The 21,162-nt window shown below is 44.6% G+C and overlaps 2 protein-coding genes and 33 non-coding genes across 37 annotated transcripts in view; 1 reads left to right on the top strand and 34 right to left on the bottom strand.

Moving 5' to 3' along the window:
* LOC132449644 (stonustoxin subunit beta-like) overlaps positions 1-21,162 on the top strand; it is a 148,839-nt gene that overhangs the window by 69,216 nt on the left and 58,461 nt on the right. The window lies entirely within an intron of this gene.
* Positions 200-281, bottom strand: trnas-aga (transfer RNA serine (anticodon AGA)). The gene has a single exon. It is a non-coding gene; the product is annotated as a tRNA-Ser (tRNA).
* On the bottom strand, positions 763-836 carry trnat-ugu (transfer RNA threonine (anticodon UGU)). The gene has a single exon. It is a non-coding gene; the product is annotated as a tRNA-Thr (tRNA).
* trnas-aga (transfer RNA serine (anticodon AGA)) lies at positions 1,163-1,244 on the bottom strand. The gene has a single exon. It is a non-coding gene; the product is annotated as a tRNA-Ser (tRNA).
* Positions 1,726-1,799, bottom strand: trnat-ugu (transfer RNA threonine (anticodon UGU)). The gene has a single exon. It is a non-coding gene; the product is annotated as a tRNA-Thr (tRNA).
* trnas-aga (transfer RNA serine (anticodon AGA)) lies at positions 2,126-2,207 on the bottom strand. The gene has a single exon. It is a non-coding gene; the product is annotated as a tRNA-Ser (tRNA).
* Positions 2,689-2,762, bottom strand: trnat-ugu (transfer RNA threonine (anticodon UGU)). Its single transcript has one exon. It is a non-coding gene; the product is annotated as a tRNA-Thr (tRNA).
* Positions 3,089-3,170, bottom strand: trnas-aga (transfer RNA serine (anticodon AGA)). Its single transcript has one exon. It is a non-coding gene; the product is annotated as a tRNA-Ser (tRNA).
* On the bottom strand, positions 3,652-3,725 carry trnat-ugu (transfer RNA threonine (anticodon UGU)). Its single transcript has one exon. It is a non-coding gene; the product is annotated as a tRNA-Thr (tRNA).
* Positions 4,052-4,133, bottom strand: trnas-aga (transfer RNA serine (anticodon AGA)). Its single transcript has one exon. It is a non-coding gene; the product is annotated as a tRNA-Ser (tRNA).
* Positions 4,615-4,688, bottom strand: trnat-ugu (transfer RNA threonine (anticodon UGU)). Its single transcript has one exon. It is a non-coding gene; the product is annotated as a tRNA-Thr (tRNA).
* On the bottom strand, positions 5,020-5,101 carry trnas-aga (transfer RNA serine (anticodon AGA)). The gene has a single exon. It is a non-coding gene; the product is annotated as a tRNA-Ser (tRNA).
* On the bottom strand, positions 5,583-5,656 carry trnat-ugu (transfer RNA threonine (anticodon UGU)). Its single transcript has one exon. It is a non-coding gene; the product is annotated as a tRNA-Thr (tRNA).
* On the bottom strand, positions 5,988-6,069 carry trnas-aga (transfer RNA serine (anticodon AGA)). Its single transcript has one exon. It is a non-coding gene; the product is annotated as a tRNA-Ser (tRNA).
* Positions 6,551-6,624, bottom strand: trnat-ugu (transfer RNA threonine (anticodon UGU)). The gene has a single exon. It is a non-coding gene; the product is annotated as a tRNA-Thr (tRNA).
* Positions 6,951-7,032, bottom strand: trnas-aga (transfer RNA serine (anticodon AGA)). The gene has a single exon. It is a non-coding gene; the product is annotated as a tRNA-Ser (tRNA).
* trnat-ugu (transfer RNA threonine (anticodon UGU)) lies at positions 7,514-7,587 on the bottom strand. The gene has a single exon. It is a non-coding gene; the product is annotated as a tRNA-Thr (tRNA).
* trnas-aga (transfer RNA serine (anticodon AGA)) lies at positions 7,899-7,980 on the bottom strand. Its single transcript has one exon. It is a non-coding gene; the product is annotated as a tRNA-Ser (tRNA).
* trnat-ugu (transfer RNA threonine (anticodon UGU)) lies at positions 8,462-8,535 on the bottom strand. The gene has a single exon. It is a non-coding gene; the product is annotated as a tRNA-Thr (tRNA).
* On the bottom strand, positions 8,862-8,943 carry trnas-aga (transfer RNA serine (anticodon AGA)). Its single transcript has one exon. It is a non-coding gene; the product is annotated as a tRNA-Ser (tRNA).
* On the bottom strand, positions 9,425-9,498 carry trnat-ugu (transfer RNA threonine (anticodon UGU)). Its single transcript has one exon. It is a non-coding gene; the product is annotated as a tRNA-Thr (tRNA).
* On the bottom strand, positions 9,825-9,906 carry trnas-aga (transfer RNA serine (anticodon AGA)). The gene has a single exon. It is a non-coding gene; the product is annotated as a tRNA-Ser (tRNA).
* Positions 10,388-10,461, bottom strand: trnat-ugu (transfer RNA threonine (anticodon UGU)). Its single transcript has one exon. It is a non-coding gene; the product is annotated as a tRNA-Thr (tRNA).
* On the bottom strand, positions 10,788-10,869 carry trnas-aga (transfer RNA serine (anticodon AGA)). The gene has a single exon. It is a non-coding gene; the product is annotated as a tRNA-Ser (tRNA).
* trnat-ugu (transfer RNA threonine (anticodon UGU)) lies at positions 11,351-11,424 on the bottom strand. The gene has a single exon. It is a non-coding gene; the product is annotated as a tRNA-Thr (tRNA).
* On the bottom strand, positions 11,751-11,832 carry trnas-aga (transfer RNA serine (anticodon AGA)). Its single transcript has one exon. It is a non-coding gene; the product is annotated as a tRNA-Ser (tRNA).
* On the bottom strand, positions 12,314-12,387 carry trnat-ugu (transfer RNA threonine (anticodon UGU)). The gene has a single exon. It is a non-coding gene; the product is annotated as a tRNA-Thr (tRNA).
* trnas-aga (transfer RNA serine (anticodon AGA)) lies at positions 12,714-12,795 on the bottom strand. The gene has a single exon. It is a non-coding gene; the product is annotated as a tRNA-Ser (tRNA).
* Positions 13,277-13,350, bottom strand: trnat-ugu (transfer RNA threonine (anticodon UGU)). Its single transcript has one exon. It is a non-coding gene; the product is annotated as a tRNA-Thr (tRNA).
* trnas-aga (transfer RNA serine (anticodon AGA)) lies at positions 13,682-13,763 on the bottom strand. Its single transcript has one exon. It is a non-coding gene; the product is annotated as a tRNA-Ser (tRNA).
* trnat-ugu (transfer RNA threonine (anticodon UGU)) lies at positions 14,245-14,318 on the bottom strand. The gene has a single exon. It is a non-coding gene; the product is annotated as a tRNA-Thr (tRNA).
* On the bottom strand, positions 14,650-14,731 carry trnas-aga (transfer RNA serine (anticodon AGA)). Its single transcript has one exon. It is a non-coding gene; the product is annotated as a tRNA-Ser (tRNA).
* trnat-ugu (transfer RNA threonine (anticodon UGU)) lies at positions 15,213-15,286 on the bottom strand. The gene has a single exon. It is a non-coding gene; the product is annotated as a tRNA-Thr (tRNA).
* trnas-aga (transfer RNA serine (anticodon AGA)) lies at positions 15,613-15,697 on the bottom strand. The gene has a single exon. It is a non-coding gene; the product is annotated as a tRNA-Ser (tRNA).
* LOC132449938 (uncharacterized) lies at positions 16,607-19,993 on the bottom strand. Of its 3 annotated transcripts, none has more exons than XM_060041839.1 (8): positions 19,723-19,993; positions 19,338-19,550; positions 18,942-19,166; positions 18,710-18,825; positions 18,372-18,538; positions 18,183-18,282; positions 17,713-17,972; positions 16,607-17,537 (listed from the first exon to the last, which is right to left on the bottom strand). In XM_060041839.1, exons 1-8 carry the CDS (start codon positions 19,988-19,990, stop codon positions 17,441-17,443), a joined length of 1,446 nt encoding a protein of 481 aa, XP_059897822.1. In that variant the 5' UTR covers positions 19,991-19,993; the 3' UTR covers positions 16,607-17,440. The 3 variants fall into 3 exon arrangements, with proteins under 3 accessions (XP_059897822.1, XP_059897823.1, XP_059897824.1); XM_060041840.1 differs by having other exon boundaries at positions 18,710-18,820; positions 18,943-19,166; XM_060041841.1 differs by lacking the exon at positions 18,710-18,825 and having other exon boundaries at positions 18,943-19,166.

The raw sequence follows: 21,162 nt of genomic DNA, 5'->3' as shown, positions 1-21,162 counted from the left end.
CTTACTGATGTGATTAGAACACTGCCTCTTCTGTGAACTAGACAGTCACTATGACAGTCCCAGCCACAGCACCCCTCTCAGTTCAGGAGAAATGCTTCAGCAAATGATTGGGAAGGCAACGAAAGAGGTCTGCAGTACCATGACATATTTCTGTTGATCCTTTAAACAGTCCCTTAAACATACACTGAATAACCTGTACCGTTGACGGCAGGATTCGAACCTGCGCGGGGAGACCCCAATGGAATTCTAGTCCAACGCCTTAACCACTCGGCCACGACAACACACTTTTAGAGTTCCAAGTCTCTGGCTTTTTGGAACAGGAAGAGTCTGGAACACTTAGGGTAGGTTAAGCCTTGCTTGATCTAATTTTGAAATTGTCTTCAAATTGACTGAAGCTAGCTTTGATCACATCTTGGAGACGGCAGGCATTGAACCTCAGGCCTTCTACATGAGAAGCATACGCTTTGCCGTTGAGAGAAGTCCCCTGTGTTACTTCAATTGTACATCTGTAAAACCGATTCCTGAAGCTTTGCTTAACGATAGAAGGGACAAATAGGTCATCAGTTGGCACTAGGGTATCATACATTTTATAAAGAATTTTGCTTGCCTGCCGCCGTTGTCATTGATGGAAAGTCTATTGCATTGATGGATTGCAAGTTTACAACCACAAGCAAGATTACCAGTTAGGACAATTCCGTTTTTTTTAACTGCAAGAAACACTTTTATCACATCTACACCAGATGATGCTGTTGCAAATTGTGTAGGTACTGCTGGGAGTTGAACCCAGGGTCTCCTGTTTACAAAACAGGCGCTTTCACCAGCTAAGCCACAGTACCCCTGTTGTAATGTTTACTTGAGACACCAATGAAAAAGGTCTCATGTAGCGTGACCCGATCATGTGTTAAGCTATCAGAACTGGCGGCTAAAGGAATTCCAATTGAGTAGGTTACTTACATTATACAACTTACTGATGTGATTAGAACACTGCCTCTTCTGTGAACTAGACAGTCACTATGACAGTCCCAGCCACAGCACCCCTCTCAGTTCAGGAGAAATGCTTCAGCAAATGATTGGGAAGGCAACGAAAGAGGTCTGCAGTACCATGACATATTTCTGTTGATCCTTTAAACAGTCCCTTAAACATACACTGAATAACCTGTACCGTTGACGGCAGGATTCGAACCTGCGCGGGGAGACCCCAATGGATTTCTAGTCCATCGCCTTAACCACTCGGCCACGACAACACACTTTTAGAGTTCCAAGTCTCTGGCTTTTTGGAACAGGAAGAGTCTGGAACACTTAGGGTAGGTTAAGCCTTGCTTGATCTAATTTTGAAATTGTCTTCAAATTGACTGAAGCTAGCTTTGATCACATCTTGGAGACGGCAGGCATTGAACCTCAGGCCTTCTACATGAGAAGCATACGCTTTGCCGTTGAGAGAAGTCCCCTGTGTTACTTCAATTGTACATCTGTAAAACCGATTCCTGAAGCTTTGCTTAACGATAGAAGGGACAAATAGGTCATCAGTTGGCACTAGGGTATCATACATTTTATAGAGAATTTTGCTTGCCTGCCGCCGTTGTCATTGATGGAAAGTCTATTGCATTGATGGATTTTAAGTTTACAACCACAAGCAAGATTGCCAGTTAGGACAATTCCGTTTTTTTTAACTGCAAGAAACACTTTTATCACATCTACACCAGATGATGCTGTTGCAAAATGTGTAGGTACTGCTGGGAGTTGAACCCAGGGTCTCCTGTTTACAAGACAGGCGCTTTCACCAGCTAAGCCACAGTACCCCTGTTGCAATGTTTACTTGAGACACCAATGAAAAAGGTCTCATGTAGCGTGACCCGATCATGTGTTAAGCTATCAGAACTGGCGGCTAAAGGAATTCCAATTGAGTAGGTTACTTACATTATACAACTTACTGATGTGATTAGAACACTGCCTCTTCTGTGAACTAGACAGTCACTATGACAGTCCCAGCCACAGCACCCCTCTCAGTTCAGGAGAAATGCTTCAGCAAATGATTGGGAAGGCAACGAAAGAGGTCTGCAGTACCATGACATATTTCTGTTGATCCTTTAAACAGTCCCTTAAACATACACAGATTAACCTGCACCGTTGACGGCAGGATTCGAACCTGCGCGGGGAGACCCCAATGGATTTCTAGTCCATCGCCTTAACCACTCGGCCACGACAACACACTTTTAGAGTTCCAAGTCTCTGGCTTTTTGGAACAGGAAGAGTCTGGAACACTTAGGGTAGGTTAAGCCTTGCTTGATCTAATTTTGAAATTGTCTTCAAATTGAATGAAGCTAGCTTTGATCACATCTTGGAGACGGCAGGCATTGAACCTCAGGCCTTCTACATGAGAAGCATACGCTTTGCCGTTGAGAGAAGTCCCCTGTGTTACTTCAATTGTACATCTGTAAAACCGATTCCTGAAGCTTTGCTTAACGATAGAAGGGACAAATAGGTCATCAGTTGGCACTAGGGTATCATACATTTTATAGAGAATTTTGCTTGCCTGCCGCCGTTGTCATTGATGGAAAGTCTATTGCATTGATGGATTTCAAGTTTACAACCACAAGCAAGATTGCCAGTTAGGACAATTCGGTTTTTTTTAACTGCAAGAAACACTTTTATCACATCTACACAAGATGATGCTGTTGCAAATTGTGTAGGTACTGCTGGGAGTTGAACCCAGGGTCTCCTGTTTACAAGACAGGCGCTTTCACCAGCTAAGCCACAGTACCCCTGTTGTAATGTTTACTTGAGACACCAATGAAAAAGGTCTCATGTAGCGTGACCCGATCATGTGTTAAGCTATCAGAACTGGCGGCTAAAGGAATTCCAATTGAGTAGGTTACTTACATTATACAACTTACTGATGTGATTAGAACACTGCCTCTTCTGTGAACTAGACAGTCACTATGACAGTCCCAGCCACAGCACCCCTCTCAGTTCAGGAGAAATGCTTCAGAAAATGATTGGGAAGGCAACGAAAGAGGTCTGCAGTACCATGACATATTTCTGTTGATCCTTTAAACAGTCCCTTAAACATACACTGAATAACCTGTACCGTTGACGGCAGGATTCGAACCTGCGCGGGGAGACCCCAATGGATTTCTAGTCCATCGCCTTAACCACTCGGCCACGACAACACACTTTTAGAGTACCAAGTCTCTGGCTTTTTGGAACAGGAAGAGTCTGGAACACTTAGGGTAGGTTAAGCCTTGCTTGATCTAATTTTGAAATTGTCTTCAAATTGACTGAAGCTAGCTTTGATCACATCTTGGAGACGGCAGGCATTGAACCTCAGGCCTTCTACATGAGAAGCATACGCTTTGCCGTTGAGAGAAGTCCCCTGTGTTACTTCAATTGTACATCTGTAAAACCGATTCCTGAAGCTTTGCTTAACGATAGAAGGGACAAATAGGTCATCAGTTGGCACTAGGGTATCATACATTTTATAGAGAATTTTGCTTGCCTGCCGCCGTTGTCATTGATGGAAAGTCTATTGCATTGATGGATTTTAAGTTTACAACCACAAGCAAGATTGCCAGTTAGGACAATTCCGTTTTTTTTAACTGCAAGAAACACTTTTATCACATCTACACCAGATGATGCTGTTGCAAAATGTGTAGGTACTGCTGGGAGTTGAACCCAGGGTCTCCTGTTTACAAGACAGGCACTTTCACCAGCTAAGCCACAGTACCCCTGTTGTAATGTTTACTTGAGACACCAATGAAAAAGGTCTCATGTAGCGTGACCCGATCATGTGTTAAGCCATCAGAACTGGCGGCTAACGGAATTCCAATTGAGTAGGTTACTTACATTATACAACTTACTGATGTGATTAGAACACTGCCTCTTCTGTGAACTAGACAGTCACTATGACAGTCCCAGCCACAGCACCCCTCTCAGTTCAGGAGAAATGCTTCAGCAAATGATTGGGAAGGCAACGAAAGAGGTCTGCAGTACCATGACATATTTCTGTTGATCCTTTAAACAGACCCTTAAACATACACAGATTAACCTGTACCGTTGACGGCAGGATTCGAACCTGCGCGGGGAGACCCCAATGGATTTCTAGTCCATCGCCTTAACCACTCGGCCACGACAACACACTTTTAGAGTTCCAAGTCTCTGGCTTTTTGGAACAGGAAGAGTCTGGAACACTTAGGGTAGGTTAAGCCTTGCTTGATCTAATTTTGAAATTGTCTTCAAATTGAATGAAGCTAGCTTTGATCACATCTTGGAGACGGCAGGCATTGAACCTCAGGCCTTCTACATGAGAAGCATACGCTTTGCCGTTGAGAGAAGTCCCCTGTGTTACTTCAATTGTACATCTGTAAAACCGATTCCTGAAGCTTTGCTTAACGATAGAAGGGACAAATAGGTCATCAGTTGGCACTAGGGTATCATACATTTTATAGAGAATTTTGCTTGCCTGCCGCCGTTGTCATTGATGGAAAGTCTATTGCATTGATGGATTGCAAGTTTACAACCACAAGCAAGATTGCCAGTTAGGACAATTCCGTTTTTTTTAACTGCAAGAAACACTTTTAGCACATCTACACCAGATGATGCTGTTGCAAAATGTGTAGGTACTGCTGGGAGTTGAACCCAGGGTCTCCTGTTTACAAGACAGGCGCTTTCACCAGCTAAGCCACAGTACCCCTGTTGTAATGCTTACTTGAGACACCAATGAAAAAGGTCTCATGTAGCGTGACCCGATCATGTGTTAAGCTATCAGAACTGGCGGCTAATGGAATTCCAATTGAGTAGGTTACTTACATTATACAACTTACTGATGTGATTAGAACACTGCCTCTTCTGTGAACTAGACAGTCACTATGACAGTCCCAGCCACAGCCACAGCCCCCTCTCAGTTCAGGAGAAATGCTTCAGCAAATGATTGGGAAGGCAACGAAAGAGGTCTGCAGTACCATGACATATTTCTGTTGATCCTTTAAACAGTCCCTTAAACATACACTGATTAACCTGTACCGTTGACGGCAGGATTCGAACCTGCGAGGGGAGACCCCAATGGATTTCTAGTCCATCGCCTTAACCACTCGGCCACGACAACACACTTTTAGAGTTCCAAGTCTCTGGCTTTTTGGAACAGGAAGAGTCTGGAACACTTAGGGTAGGTTAAGCCTTGCTTGATCTAATTTTGAAATTGTCTTCAAATTGACTGAAGCTAGCTTTGATCACATCTTGGAGACGGCAGGCATTGAACCTCAGGCCTTCTACATGAGAAGCATACGCTTCGCCTTTGAGAGAAGTCCCCTGTGTTACTTCAATTGTACATCTGTAAAACCGATTCCTGAAGCTTTGCTTAACGATAGAAGGGACAAATAGGTCATCAGTTGGCACTAGGGTATCATACATTTTATAGAGAATTTTGCTTGCCTGCCGCCGTTGTCATTGATGGAAAGTCTATTGCATTGATGGATTGCAAGTTTACAACCACAAGCAAGATTGCCAGTTAGGACAATTCCGTTTTTTTTAACTGCAAGAAACACTTTTATCACATCTACACCAGATGATGCTGTTGCAAATTGTGTAGGTACTGCTGGGAGTTGAACCCAGGGTCTCCTGTTTACAAGACAGGCGCTTTCACCAGCTAAGCCACAGTACCCCTGTTGTAATGTTTACTTGAGACACCAATGAAAAAGGTCTCATGTAGCGTGACCCGATCATGTGTTAAGCTATCAGAACTGGCGGCTAAAGGAATTCCAATTGAGTAGGTTACTTACATTATACAACTTACTGATGTGATTAGAACACTGCCTCTTCTGTGAACTAGACAGTCACTATGACAGTCCCAGCCACAGCCACAGCCCCCTCTCAGTTCAGGAGAAATGCTTCAGCAAATGATTGGGAAGGCAACGAAAGAGGTCTGCAGTACCATGACATATTTCTGTTGATCCTTTAAACAGTCCCTTAAACATACACTGATTAACCTGTACCGTTGACGGCAGGATTCGAACCTGCGCGGGGAGACCCCAATGGATTTCTAGTCCATCGCCTTAACCACTCGGCCACGACAACACACTTTTAGAGTACCAAGTCTCTGGCTTTTTGGAACAGGAAGAGTCTGGAACACTTAGGGTAGGTTAAGCCTTGCTTGATCTAATTTTGAAATTGTCTTCAAATTGAATGAAGCTAGCTTTGATCACATCTTGGAGACGGCAGGCATTGAACCTCAGGCCTTCTACATGAGAAGCATACGCTTTGCCGTTGAGAGAAGTCCCCTGTGTTACTTCAATTGTACATCTGTAAAACCGATTCCTGAAGCTTTGCTTAACGATAGAAGGGACAAATAGGTCATCAGTTGGCACTAGGGTATCATACATTTTATAGAGAATTTTGCTTGCCTGCCGCCGTTGTCATTGATGGAAAGTCTATTGCATTGATGGATTGCAAGTTTACAACCACAAGCAAGATTGCCAGTTAGGACAATTCCGTTTTTTTTAACTGCAAGAAACACTTTTATCACATCTACACCAGATGATGCTGTTGCAAAATGTGTAGGTACTGCTGGGAGTTGAACCCAGGGTCTCCTGTTTACAAGACAGGCGCTTTCACCAGCTAAGCCACAGTACCCCTGTTGTAATGTTTACTTGAGACACCAATGAAAAAGGTCTCATGTAGCGTGACCCGATCATGTGTTAAGCTATCAGAACTGGCGGCTAAAGGAATTCCAATTGAGTAGGTTACTTACATTATACAACTTACTGATGTGATTAGAACACTGCCTCTTCTGTGAACTAGACAGTCACTATGACAGTCCCAGCCACAGCACCCCTCTCAGTTCAGGAGAAATGCTTCAGCAAATGATTGGGAAGGCAACGAAAGAGGTCTGCAGTACCATGACATATTTCTGTTGATCCTTTAAACAGTCCCTTAATCATACACTGATTAACCTGTACCGTTGACGGCAGGATTCGAACCTGCGCGGGGAGACCCCAATGGATTTCTAGTCCATCGCCTTAACCACTCGGCCACGACAACACACTATTAGAGTTCCAAGTCTCTGGCTTTTTGGAACAGGAAGAGTCTGGAACACTTAGGGTAGGTTAAGCCTTGCTTGATCTAATTTTGAAATTGTCTTCAAATTGACTGAAGCTAGCTTTGATCACATCTTGGAGACGGCAGGCATTGAACCTCAGGCCTTCTACATGAGAAGCATACGCTTCGCCTTTGAGAGAAGTCCCCTGTGTTACTTCAATTGTACATCTGTAAAACCGATTCCTGAAGCTTTGCTTAACGATAGAAGGGACAAATAGGTCATCAGTTGGCACTAGGGTATCATACATTTTATAGAGAATTTTGCTTGCCTGCCGCCGTTGTCATTGATGGAAAGTCTATTGCATTGATGGATTTTAAGTTTACAACCACAAGCAAGATTGCCAGTTAGGACAATTCCGTTTTTTTTAACTGCAAGAAACACTTTTATCACATCTACACCAGATGATGCTGTTGCAAAATGTGTAGGTACTGCTGGGAGTTGAACCCAGGGTCTCCTGTTTACAAGACAGGCACTTTCACCAGCTAAGCCACAGTACCCCTGTTGTAATGTTTACTTGAGACACCAATGAAAAAGGTCTCATGTAGCGTGACCCGATCATGTGTTAAGCTATCAGAACTGGCGGCTAAAGGAATTCCAATTGAGTAGGTTACTTACATTATACAACTTACTGATGTGATTAGAACACTGCCTCTTCTGTGAACTAGACAGTCACTATGACACCCCTCTCAGTTCAGGAGAAATGCTTCAGCAAATGATTGGGAAGGCAACGAAAGAGGTCTGCAGTACCATGACATATTTCTGTTGATCCTTTAAACAGTCCCTTAAACATACACTGATTAACCTGTACCGTTGACGGCAGGATTCGAACCTGCGCGGGGAGACCCCAATGGATTTCTAGTCCATCGCCTTAACCACTCGGCCACGACAACACACTTTTAGAGTTCCAAGTCTCTGGCTTTTTGGAACAGGAAGAGTCTGGAACACTTAGGGTAGGTTAAGCCTTGCTTGATCTAATTTTGAAATTGTCTTCAAATTGACTGAAGCTAGCTTTGATCACATCTTGGAGACGGCAGGCATTGAACCTCAGGCCTTCTACATGAGAAGCATACGCTTCGCCTTTGAGAGAAGTCCCCTGTGTTACTTCAATTGTACATCTGTAAAACCGATTCCTGAAGCTTTGCTTAACGATAGAAGGGACAAATAGGTCATCAGTTGGCACTAGGGTATCATACATTTTATAGAGAATTTTGCTTGCCTGCCGCCGTTGTCATTGATGGAAAGTCTATTGCATTGATGGATTGCAAGTTTACAACCACAAGCAAGATTGCCAGTTAGGACAATTCCGTTTTTTTTAACTGCAAGAAACACTTTAATCACATCTACACCAGATGATGCTGTTGCAAATTGTGTAGGTACTGCTGGGAGTTGAACCCAGGGTCTCCTGTTTACAAGACAGGCGCTTTCACCAGCTAAGCCACAGTACCCCTGTTGTAATGTTTACTTGAGACACCAATGAAAAAGGTCTCATGTAGCGTGACCCGATCATGTGTTAAGCTATCAGAACTGGCGGCTAAAGGAATTCCAATTGAGTAGGTTACTTACATTAAACAACTTACTGATGTGATTAGAACACTGCCTCTTCTGTGAACTAGACAGTCACTATGACAGTCCCAGCCACAGCACCCCTCTCAGTTCAGGAGAAATGCTTCAGCAAATGATTGGGAAGGCAACGAAAGAGGTCTGCAGTACCATGACATATTTCTGTTGATCCTTTAAACAGTCCCTTAAACATACACTGAATAACCTGTACCGTTGACGGCAGGATTCGAACCTGCGCGGGGAGACCCCAATGGATTTCTAGTCCAACGCCTTAACCACTCGGCCACGACAACACACTTTTAGAGTTCCAAGTCTCTGGCTTTTTGGAACAGGAAGAGTCTGGAACACTTAGGGTAGGTTAAGCCTTGCTTGATCTAATTTTGAAATTGTCTTCAAATTGACTGAAGCTAGCTTTGATCACATCTTGGAGACGGCAGGCATTGAACCTCAGGCCTTCTACATGAGAAGCATACGCTTTGCCGTTGAGAGAAGTCCCCTGTGTTACTTCAATTGTACATCTGTAAAACCGATTCCTGAAGCTTTGCTTAACGATAGAAGGGACAAATAGGTCATCAGTTGGCACTAGGGTATCATACATTTTATAAAGAATTTTGCTTGCCTGCCGCCGTTGTCATTGATGGAAAGTCTATTGCATTGATGGATTGCAAGTTTACAACCACAAGCAAGATTACCAGTTAGGACAATTCCGTTTTTTTTAACTGCAAGAAACACTTTTATCACATCTACACCAGATGATGCTGTTGCAAATTGTGTAGGTACTGCTGGGAGTTGAACCCAGGGTCTCCTGTTTACAAAACAGGCGCTTTCACCAGCTAAGCCACAGTACCCCTGTTGTAATGTTTACTTGAGACACCAATGAAAAAGGTCTCATGTAGCGTGACCCGATCATGTGTTAAGCTATCAGAACTGGCGGCTAAAGGAATTCCAATTGAGTAGGTTACTTACATTATACAACTTACTGATGTGATTAGAACACTGCCTCTTCTGTGAACTAGACAGTCACTATGACAGTCCCAGCCACAGCACCCCTCTCAGTTCAGGAGAAATGCTTCAGCAAATGATTGGGAAGGCAACGAAAGAGGTCTGCAGTACCATGACATATTTCTGTTGATCCTTTAAACAGTCCCTTAAACATACACTGAATAACCTGTACCGTTGACGGCAGGATTCGAACCTGCGCGGGGAGACCCCAATGGATTTCTAGTCCATCGCCTTAACCACTCGGCCACGACAACACACTTTTAGAGTTCCAAGTCTCTGGCTTTTTGGAACAGGAAGAGTCTGGAACACTTAGGGTAGGTTAAGCCTTGCTTGATCTAATTTTGAAATTGTCTTCAAATTGACTGAAGCTAGCTTTGATCACATCTTGGAGACGGCAGGCATTGAACCTCAGGCCTTCTACATGAGAAGCATACGCTTTGCCGTTGAGAGAAGTCCCCTGTGTTACTTCAATTGTACATCTGTAAAACCGATTCCTGAAGCTTTGCTTAACGATAGAAGGGACAAATAGGTCATCAGTTGGCACTAGGGTATCATACATTTTATAGAGAATTTTGCTTGCCTGCCGCCGTTGTCATTGATGGAAAGTCTATTGCATTGATGGATTTTAAGTTTACAACCACAAGCAAGATTGCCAGTTAGGACAATTCCGTTTTTTTTAACTGCAAGAAACACTTTTATCACATCTACACCAGATGATGCTGTTGCAAAATGTGTAGGTACTGCTGGGAGTTGAACCCAGGGTCTCCTGTTTACAAGACAGGCGCTTTCACCAGCTAAGCCACAGTACCCCTGTTGCAATGTTTACTTGAGACACCAATGAAAAAGGTCTCATGTAGCGTGACCCGATCATGTGTTAAGCTATCAGAACTGGCGGCTAAAGGAATTCCAATTGAGTAGGTTACTTACATTATACAACTTACTGATGTGATTAGAACACTGCCTCTTCTGTGAACTAGACAGTCACTATGACAGTCCCAGCCACAGCACCCCTCTCAGTTCAGGAGAAATGCTTCAGCAAATGATTGGGAAGGCAACGAAAGAGGTCTGCAGTACCATGACATATTTCTGTTGATCCTTTAAACAGTCCCTTAAACATACACAGATTAACCTGCACCGTTGACGGCAGGATTCGAACCTGCGCGGGGAGACCCCAATGGATTTCTAGTCCATCGCCTTAACCACTCGGCCACGACAACACACTTTTAGAGTTCCAAGTCTCTGGCTTTTTGGAACAGGAAGAGTCTGGAACACTTAGGGTAGGTTAAGCCTTGCTTGATCTAATTTTGAAATTGTCTTCAAATTGAATGAAGCTAGCTTTGATCACATCTTGGAGACGGCAGGCATTGAACCTCAGGCCTTCTACATGAGAAGCATACGCTTTGCCGTTGAGAGAAGTCCCCTGTGTTACTTCAATTGTACATCTGTAAAACCGATTCCTGAAGCTTTGCTTAACGATAGAAGGGACAAATAGGTCATCAGTTGGCACTAGGGTATCATACATTTTATAGAGAATTTTGCTTGCCTGCCGCCGTTGTCATTGATGGAAAGTCTATTGCATTGATGGATTTCAAGTTTACAACCACAAGCAAGATTGCCAGTTAGGACAATTCGGTTTTTTTTAACTGCAAGAAACACTTTTATCACATCTACACAAGATGATGCTGTTGCAAATTGTGTAGGTACTGCTGGGAGTTGAACCCAGGGTCTCCTGTTTACAAGACAGGCGCTTTCACCAGCTAAGCCACAGTACCCCTGTTGTAATGTTTACTTGAGACACCAATGAAAAAGGTCTCATGTAGCGTGACCCGATCATGTGTTAAGCTATCAGAACTGGCGGCTAAAGGAATTCCAATTGAGTAGGTTACTTACATTATACAACTTACTGATGTGATTAGAACACTGCCTCTTCTGTGAACTAGACAGTCACTATGACAGTCCCAGCCACAGCACCCCTCTCAGTTCAGGAGAAATGCTTCAGAAAATGATTGGGAAGGCAACGAAAGAGGTCTGCAGTACCATGACATATTTCTGTTGATCCTTTAAACAGTCCCTTAAACATACACTGAATAACCTGTACCGTTGACGGCAGGATTCGAACCTGCGCGGGGAGACCCCAATGGATTTCTAGTCCATCGCCTTAACCACTCGGCCACGACAACACACTTTTAGAGTACCAAGTCTCTGGCTTTTTGGAACAGGAAGAGTCTGGAACACTTAGGGTAGGTTAAGCCTTGCTTGATCTAATTTTGAAATTGTCTTCAAATTGACTGAAGCTAGCTTTGATCACATCTTGGAGACGGCAGGCATTGAACCTCAGGCCTTCTACATGAGAAGCATACGCTTTGCCGTTGAGAGAAGTCCCCTGTGTTACTTCAATTGTACATCTGTAAAACCGATTCCTGAAGCTTTGCTTAACGATAGAAGGGACAAATAGGTCATCAGTTGGCACTAGGGTATCATACATTTTATAGAGAATTTTGCTTGCCTGCCGCCGTTGTCATTGATGGAAAGTCTATTGCATTGATGGATTTTAAGTTTACAACCACAAGCAAGATTGCCAGTTAGGACAATTCCGTTTTTTTTAACTGCAAGAAACACTTTTATCACATCTACACCAGATGATGCTGTTGCAAAATGTGTAGGTACTGCTGGGAGTTGAACCCAGGGTCTCCTGTTTACAAGACAGGCACTTTCACCAGCTAAGCCACAGTACCCCTGTTGTAATGTTTACTTGAGACACCAATGAAAAAGGTCTCATGTAGCGTGACCCGATCATGTGTTAAGCCATCAGAACTGGCGGCTAACGGAATTCCAATTGAGTAGGTTACTTACATTATACAACTTACTGATGTGATTAGAACACTGCCTCTTCTGTGAACTAGACAGTCACTATGACAGTCCCAGCCACAGCACCCCTCTCAGTTCAGGAGAAATGCTTCAGCAAATGATTGGGAAGGCAACGAAAGAGGTCTGCAGTACCATGACATATTTCTGTTGATCCTTTAAACAGACCCTTAAACATACACAGATTAACCTGTACCGTTGACGGCAGGATTCGAACCTGCGCGGGGAGACCCCAATGGATTTCTAGTCCATCGCCTTAACCACTCGGCCACGACAACACACTTTTAGAGTTCCAAGTCTCTGGCTTTTTGGAACAGGAAGAGTCTGGAACACTTAGGGTAGGTTAAGCCTTGCTTGATCTAATTTTGAAATTGTCTTCAAATTGAATGAAGCTAGCTTTGATCACATCTTGGAGACGGCAGGCATTGAACCTCAGGCCTTCTACATGAGAAGCATACGCTTTGCCGTTGAGAGAAGTCCCCTGTGTTACTTCAATTGTACATCTGTAAAACCGATTCCTGAAGCTTTGCTTAACGATAGAAGGGACAAATAGGTCATCAGTTGGCACTAGGGTATCATACATTTTATAGAGAATTTTGCTTGCCTGCCGCCGTTGTCATTGATGGAAAGTCTATTGCATTGATGGATTGCAAGTTTACAACCACAAGCAAGATTGCCAGTTAGGACAATTCCGTTTTTTTTAACTGCAAGAAACACTTTTAGCACATCTACACCAGATGATGCTGTTGCAAAATGTGTAGGTACTGCTGGGAGTTGAACCCAGGGTCTCCTGTTTACAAGACAGGCGCTTTCACCAGCTAAGCCACAGTACCCCTGTTGTAATGCTTACTTGAGACACCAATGAAAAAGGTCTCATGTAGCGTGACCCGATCATGTGTTAAGCTATCAGAACTGGCGGCTAATGGAATTCCAATTGAGTAGGTTACTTACATTATACAACTTACTGATGTGATTAGAACACTGCCTCTTCTGTGAACTAGACAGTCACTATGACAGTCCCAGCCACAGCCACAGCCCCCTCTCAGTTCAGGAGAAATGCTTCAGCAAATGATTGGGAAGGCAACGAAAGAGGTCTGCAGTACCATGACATATTTCTGTTGATCCTTTAAACAGTCCCTTAAACATACACTGATTAACCTGTACCGTTGACGGCAGGATTCGAACCTGCGAGGGGAGACCCCAATGGATTTCTAGTCCATCGCCTTAACCACTCGGCCACGACAACACACTTTTAGAGTTCCAAGTCTCTGGCTTTTTGGAACAGGAAGAGTCTGGAACACTTAGGGTAGGTTAAGCCTTGCTTGATCTAATTTTGAAATTGTCTTCAAATTGACTGAAGCTAGCTTTGATCACATCTTGGAGACGGCAGGCATTGAACCTCAGGCCTTCTACATGAGAAGCATACGCTTCGCCTTTGAGAGAAGTCCCCTGTGTTACTTCAATTGTACATCTGTAAAACCGATTCCTGAAGCTTTGCTTAACGATAGAAGGGACAAATAGGTCATCAGTTGGCACTAGGGTATCATACATTTTATAGAGAATTTTGCTTGCCTGCCGCCGTTGTCATTGATGGAAAGTCTATTGCATTGATGGATTGCAAGTTTACAACCACAAGCAAGATTGCCAGTTAGGACAATTCCGTTTTTTTTAACTGCAAGAAACACTTTTATCACATCTACACCAGATGATGCTGTTGCAAATTGTGTAGGTACTGCTGGGAGTTGAACCCAGGGTCTCCTGTTTACAAGACAGGCGCTTTCACCAGCTAAGCCACAGTACCCCTGTTGTAATGTTTACTTGAGACACCAATGAAAAAGGTCTCATGTAGCGTGACCCGATCATGTGTTAAGCTATCAGAACTGGCGGCTAAAGGAATTCCAATTGAGTAGGTTACTTACATTATACAACTTACTGATGTGATTAGAACACTGCCTCTTCTGTGAACTAGACAGTCACTATGACAGTCCCAGCCACAGCCACAGCCCCCTCTCAGTTCAGGAGAAATGCTTCAGCAAATGATTGGGAAGGCAACGAAAGAGGTCTGCAGTACCATGACATATTTCTGTTGATCCTTTAAACAGTCCCTTAAACATACACTGATTAACCTGTACCGTTGACGGCAGGATTCGAACCTGCGCGGGGAGACCCCAATGGATTTCTAGTCCATCGCCTTAACCACTCGGCCACGACAACACACTTTTAGAGTTCCAAGTCTCTGGCTTTTTGGAACAGGAAGAGTCTGGAACACTTAGGGTAGGTTAAGCCTTGCTTGATCTAATTTTGAAATTGTCTTCAAATTGACTGAAGCTAGCTTTGATCACATCTTGGAGACGGCAGGCATTGAACCTCAGGCCTTCTACATGAGAAGCATACGCTTCGCCTTTGAGAGAAGTCCCCTGTGTTACTTCAATTGTACATCTGTAAAACCGATTCCTGAAGCTTTGCTTAACGATAGAAGGGACAAATAGGTCATCAGTTGGCACTAGGGTATCATACATTTTATAGAGAATTTTGCTTGCCTGCCGCCGTTGTCATTGATGGAAAGTCTATTGCATTGATGGATTGCAAGTTTACAACCACAAGCAAGATTGCCAGTTAGGACAATTCCGTTTTTTTTAACTGCAAGAAACACTTTTATCACATCTACACCAGATGATGCTGTTGCAAATTGTGTAGGTACTGCTGGGAGTTGAACCCAGGGTCTCCTGTTTACAAGACAGGCGCTTTCACCAGCTAAGCCACAGTACCCCTGTTGTAATGTTTACTTGAGACACCAATGAAAAAGGTCTCATGTAGCGTGACCCGATCATGTGTTAAGCTATCAGAACTGGCGGCTAAAGGAATTCCAATTGAGTAGGTTACTTACATTATACAACTTACTGATGTGATTAGAACACTGCCTCTTCTGTGAACTAGACAGTCACTATGACAGTCCCAGCCACAGCACCCCTCTCAGTTCAGGAGAAATGCTTCAGCAAATGATTGGGAAGGCAACGAAAGAGGTCTGCAGTACCATGACATATTTCTGTTGATCCTTTAAACAGTCCCTTAAACATACACTGAATAACCTGTACCGTTGACGGCAGGATTCGAACCTGCGCGGGGAGACCCCAATGGATTTCTAGTCCATCGCCTTAACCACTCGGCCAAAAAAGGGGCGAAAGGGACTGCCCGGCGGGGGGAAAAGGGAAAAAGAGAGGGGAAAGAGGGGGGGAAAGAGAGAAAGAAAAGGAGGAAAAAAGGAGGAGAACGTACACTAAATATTTTTTTATCTACACTCTTATCTTCTCAACATTGTTTACACACAGTTCTGCACCCATTGCAAGGTTTATCATCACTTTAATTTTCATGTCTCTTGCGGGAATCGTACCGATGCTGTGGCAATATCGCTTGCATCTTCGCTTGCTCTCGTCTCGTAGCGCATTCCGGAAGTTTACGTCATACATGCAATGCATTTGGGTAGCGCAGTCATTTTTAACACACAAACTCTATTTCCATACAAATCACCAAAGTCAAAACACTGTTATTATGCAATTATGCACATGAATGCATTTTAAATGATGAAATGAATATAATACAATATTCAAACAATTAACTCAAAATATCATATGCTACATTTAAAGTTACAACAGTATTAACAGTCTATAACTGTAAATAACACCCCCATCATGTTTCTCCTCCTTTTTTATGGTAACCTCAATTATTTGAGAGACTACATCTGTGCAGCACAAGTGAATAAAACAAATTTCAAATTGAGCAGCAAAGATGTTGGGTTTTGTGAATAAATGTAAATGTAAATGATTCTGGCTTTGGTTTTCACAATCACATTCAATGGATGACACTGTCACTGTCCTGTTATTCAAGAGGAAATTAAATAAAAACGCGAAGGCTGTTCTTGGCTCAAATAAAATGATTGAACTTTATTGTAACAAACAGACAACACAGAATACACAGAATACACACACACACACACACAGCGCAACACACACACACACACAGCGCACCGCAGCCCTGGCCCCGCAGCAGAATACTGTGCCCCTGTCTGATCCAGGTAACCCCCCCCACACACACACACACACACACACACACACACACACACACACACACACACACACACACACACACACACACCAGTGCAACACCCAACTAGTGGAGCAGGTGTGGGCGTATCCAAAAAAAATAATACTTACCGGCCTGGCTTACGAGGCCTTGGTCGGGATCAGACAGGGAGACAGACACGAACAACACAGAGACAGACCGACAAACAACAGAGAGAGAGACAAGTAATGGTGACTAAAGGCCTACACTCTTCCTCCAGTCATCCAGGGTCTGTCCTGACTCTGGACAGTACCACCGCCCCTTCAGCTGGGTGTGTCCGGTTTTTTTGTTTTTGTCCAAGCCACACTTCTTGCAGGTGTAATGGTACTTTTCCTTCGTCAGCCTCTTCCGTGGCGGTTCCCCCCTTGCCATTAGATCCTCATCCTCATGGGCAGCTTTGTTCAGCCTCCAGGTACGTTGCCTTGGCTGGGCACCTGGAAGGCACTCTGGAGGAGCTTGACATTGAGGAGCCTGAGGTAAAGGAGGATCATGTGCAGATGGAAATGGGGGAGCATGCGGCATAGGAGGGGCATGGGTGAATGGAATGTGCGGATAGGGGGGAGCATACGGAAAAGGAGGAGCATGGGGAAATGGAAAGTGGGGAAATGGGGGAGCATATGAAAAAGGAGGAGCTGGCCCAAATTGTGGATTGAACTGGGGAGGTGGAGGTGGCGGAGAGATGACAGTAGGCTTGTTTGCCGCTAGAGTGCGCTGGCGGGGGAAAGCTTCCCCCCCACGGTTTTCGGGCTCCTCAAATATCATCTCATGTGCATGTTGCACAGGGGCAGCCGGGAGAGTGTTTGTTCAAGGGAGAGGCTCCTTGGCCAGGTATAGCTGTTGAGGGAGAACATTGCCCTGCAGCAGCATGTTCCTGTCCTTCCTCTTGTCCCTCCTAAGCAGCCTACAAGACAAACATTCATTATTTTATATGTGTAAGCCTATCCTCCCTCCCTAAGGTTATTACATACTGTGTATTACATATTTTCTAACAAGCATGCAGGTGGAGGTTTTTCTTGAGGTTAAATATTTACATACTGTCTTGGCTGTATGGGGAAGGTAAATTAAATAACACATACCATGCAGAGACCGTGGTGTTGTTCACCGGCACCAGAGCCAGCGCCGTCTGGACCACGATAACTCTGCTGTCCTCCAGCAGCTGTCTAATGTGGCTGTAAATGCTCACAATTGACTGAGGGATGGGCAGGGTTTTCCCCCTCGTGTCCTTGGGCCTGTTGCGGGACTGCTCGAACACCTTGGCCAGTCTGAGGCAGACACACTCACTGACCCTGTGGTGTTCTGGATCCTGGGCTGCTTGGCCGTGAGTCATGTATAGTCTGTGGGAAAGAAGTATGATATGATCTGGACTGTGAACAAGGATGTAAAGTCGTGAAGAACCAAGTAACAATGTCAATAGGAATTGCAATAAAGTATTTAACTTTATTTATTAAGTTAACACTTAATAAATACTTTTCACAGTGACATGTGCTGTCTCTTAATCAATGATTTGTATTGAACCAAAATGATAGCAAATTGTGGTCCAGCATCTCTCTGCCGCCTGCTGTCCAGGAGCAGAGCCACTCGGCCTCCTCGGTGCTCTCCATGGTCCTCCTGATGCCTGTCCTTTCTTTCTAGCCTTCTGGGTGTAGCTAAACGGTGAAAGAGACATCCATATTCTTTATTCATTCCATGGAATGTATGTTTAATTCTGGTGTACAAAATAATTACTATTTTGTACCTTGAATGCTTCTTGTCCATGTCATGGAGAGCTGTATATAGCTGGACTATGTCCGCTTCCTCCTTCAATTGCAAGGCAGTGATGGTGCGATTCAAGCCAACTAGGTAGCCTGCCAGGTTATCAACCGCATCCCATCCCACAACGCCCCTTGAGTCACATTGGCTGGTCTGAAAATTGATAAGTGAGAAAAAGAAAAACCAAGCAAATAAATGTACACTCTTTTTTCTAATATGTGAGCAATGCTGATTTTACATTCATTTATCTTATTAAAATGTAACCACATTATGTCAGTTAAATATTGTGTTTTTGAGTAAGGCGTTACAGAAAGTGTTATTGACCTGTGTGACGAGGGGTCCGGGTTCATCGTCACCCTCCACAGCACCTGGAGGATCACTTGTGTGATCAGTCATGCTGATGGTGTCATCTGGCTCCTCCTCCGCCTCAAGCACCTGCAAGGGGACTTCAGAGACATGCACCTGCACCTGCAAGGGGATTTTCAAGACCTGTAACCACATTTACTTCGGTCAAATTTTGTGTTTTTGAGTAAGGTGTTATAGAAAGTGTTATTGACCTGTGTGACGAGGGGTCCGGGTTCAGCGTCACCCACCACAGCACCTGGAGGATCACCAGCCCCTATCGCAGCTGACTGGCACAGAATGTCAGTCATGCTGATGGTGTCATCCGGCTCATCCTCCTCCTCAAGTACCTGCGAGGGGACCTCAGGGACCTGATTTGGAGCCAGCAGGTCACCTCTGTTGGTCTGGGCCAATAAATACTCCACTGCTATGCGCTCGCCTGTAACCAGTAAAAACACAAAGATGAAGAAAGGACATACATACACACATCCATCTCTTACATGAATAGCACAATCTCCGCGCAACAGAAATACATGTCCTCTGAATAGGGGGGGTGCCTAAGAAAAAGAGGAGGGGATGTAATACTCTGGTCAATCAGTGTTGCTCTGACTAGTAGGTTTCCCGGGTGGAGTGAACTCTGGCACCAGAGTGGAACCAAGAACGCGCTGGCTTAAGTTGCTGAGGTGGGACATCAAGCGGACATCGAAGCTTCTGAGGGTTGAGGCCCCCTCCACATCTACTGCCTCCTTGGCCCGGCCCACGTTCCACCTCGATACTCCCTCCAGCATGTACATCTGTGTATGAACAGCATTGCACCGCCAGCCTAAGGAACAATAAATACTATGTTTAGTCAACCATTATTGTAAAGTGAATACACATGAATACCCGACAGTGGTCATTTTGTTATTTTGAATAATTACAACACATTCTCTGTCCTAACAGAAAAGAACATTAAAAAAAGACATACAATACAGTATGTATTGATGCAAATGTACCTGGAATAAAAGCGCACTGGTGTCTGTGAAAACTCTCCAGGGAGGAGGACCCCCTACCACACCTTAGGACGTCCAGCTCTTTGCCGCCCTTCTGGAGTGTCCCCACCTTCGTGTACAGTGCCACACCTGCAGGGTCTTGGAGGCACTCCAGGTGCTTCTGCTGCACTTCCCAGACATGGCGCATGCTGTCATGGCTCACCATACGCAGCCCTGTGGTGTCCGTCAGCTCCCACACTGATTCCAGCAGCCCTGAGATCATGCCCCGCATCTCCTCCACTCCATGGGTCCTCCTCCTGCAGTGCCTCTTCAGCTCGCCTGGACTGATGGTGGCCATGAGCTGCTCCTCAGTGGGAGTATGCCCGCTGTGGCTGCTCTTCCACTCTCTCTCTTGGCCTCCTTCAGGCGTTGCACATCCTCCTGGTCCCATACAAAAATGCAGGAGGAAAGCTTGGCACAGAAAATACCATACAGAGGGTGGCGTTCTGTTGTGAGGCCGCAGTTAAAGCGCCTCATGAAGTGGAAGCTGTCCAAGCGCACTGCAGTTTGCCATGGGTGAAACAGCTTAGCCACTGAAGACACGCCTGTAAAAAACAACATAATTACATAGACCAACCTAACCCTGTGTGTGGTTACACCATGATTAAGCAAATTCCCAATTGCCTGTACCACTTCAATACATTTATAACAAATGGTTCTAACAGTGTGTGTGTGTGTGTGTGTGTGTGTGTGTGTGTGTGTGTGTGTGTGTGTGTGTGTGTGTGTGTGTGTGTGTGTGTGTGTGTGATTTTCACCCACCTGACTGGCTGCAGCAGTTTCGGTCGACATAGATGGCCTCAGGTTCAGCTTGGCCTGCATTCTTGTACCGAGTGACGACGCCTTGGCACAACTCTTCCAACCCTGCACCTTCACCCGACGTCAGAACAGAGTTCAGGACCTGGCCTAACTCGTTTCCGATATTGGACATCCATGCAGCACTGTCCCCGATCCCGCCAGCCAGCTTCTTGGTGATCTGTAAAACAAACACAAGTACTAAGAAGTAAACCAATTTCCTGTTTTGTAATTATACATGTTATATTTTATATAGTTTTTACGCTAACCTTCTTTGTTGAATCCATTTTCAGAATTCTACCATAGGTAGAAGTGATCACTCCCTTCATCTCATCCAGATGGCTGAGAATGTCATTGGAGTGGACCGTCAAACCATTGAGCAAGTGGAAGGGGCCTGAAGGTTGGTGGAGGAAGATAGACAGCTGCAGAGGGGATGAAGGTAGCCATCTTCTTGTGCCGCTCACAGTCTGAGAGGTAGCGGATGGTCTGCCGTGCCCACTCCTCACTGTGCGCTTCTTCCATCGCAGACTGGACGTAGGAGGAACTGTTTCCACTGGTCCTTGGCTTGAGGAAAGTCACAGCTTTCCTGTCCAGAGCCAGCTGGGTTGTGAG

This window comes from Gadus macrocephalus, chromosome 21 (assembly GCF_031168955.1).
Source record: "Gadus macrocephalus chromosome 21, ASM3116895v1".
Taxonomy (NCBI): domain Eukaryota; kingdom Metazoa; phylum Chordata; class Actinopteri; order Gadiformes; family Gadidae; genus Gadus; species Gadus macrocephalus.
The sequence above is the reverse complement of the archived record's forward strand: the minus strand, read 5'-3'. Positions and strand labels throughout refer to the sequence as shown.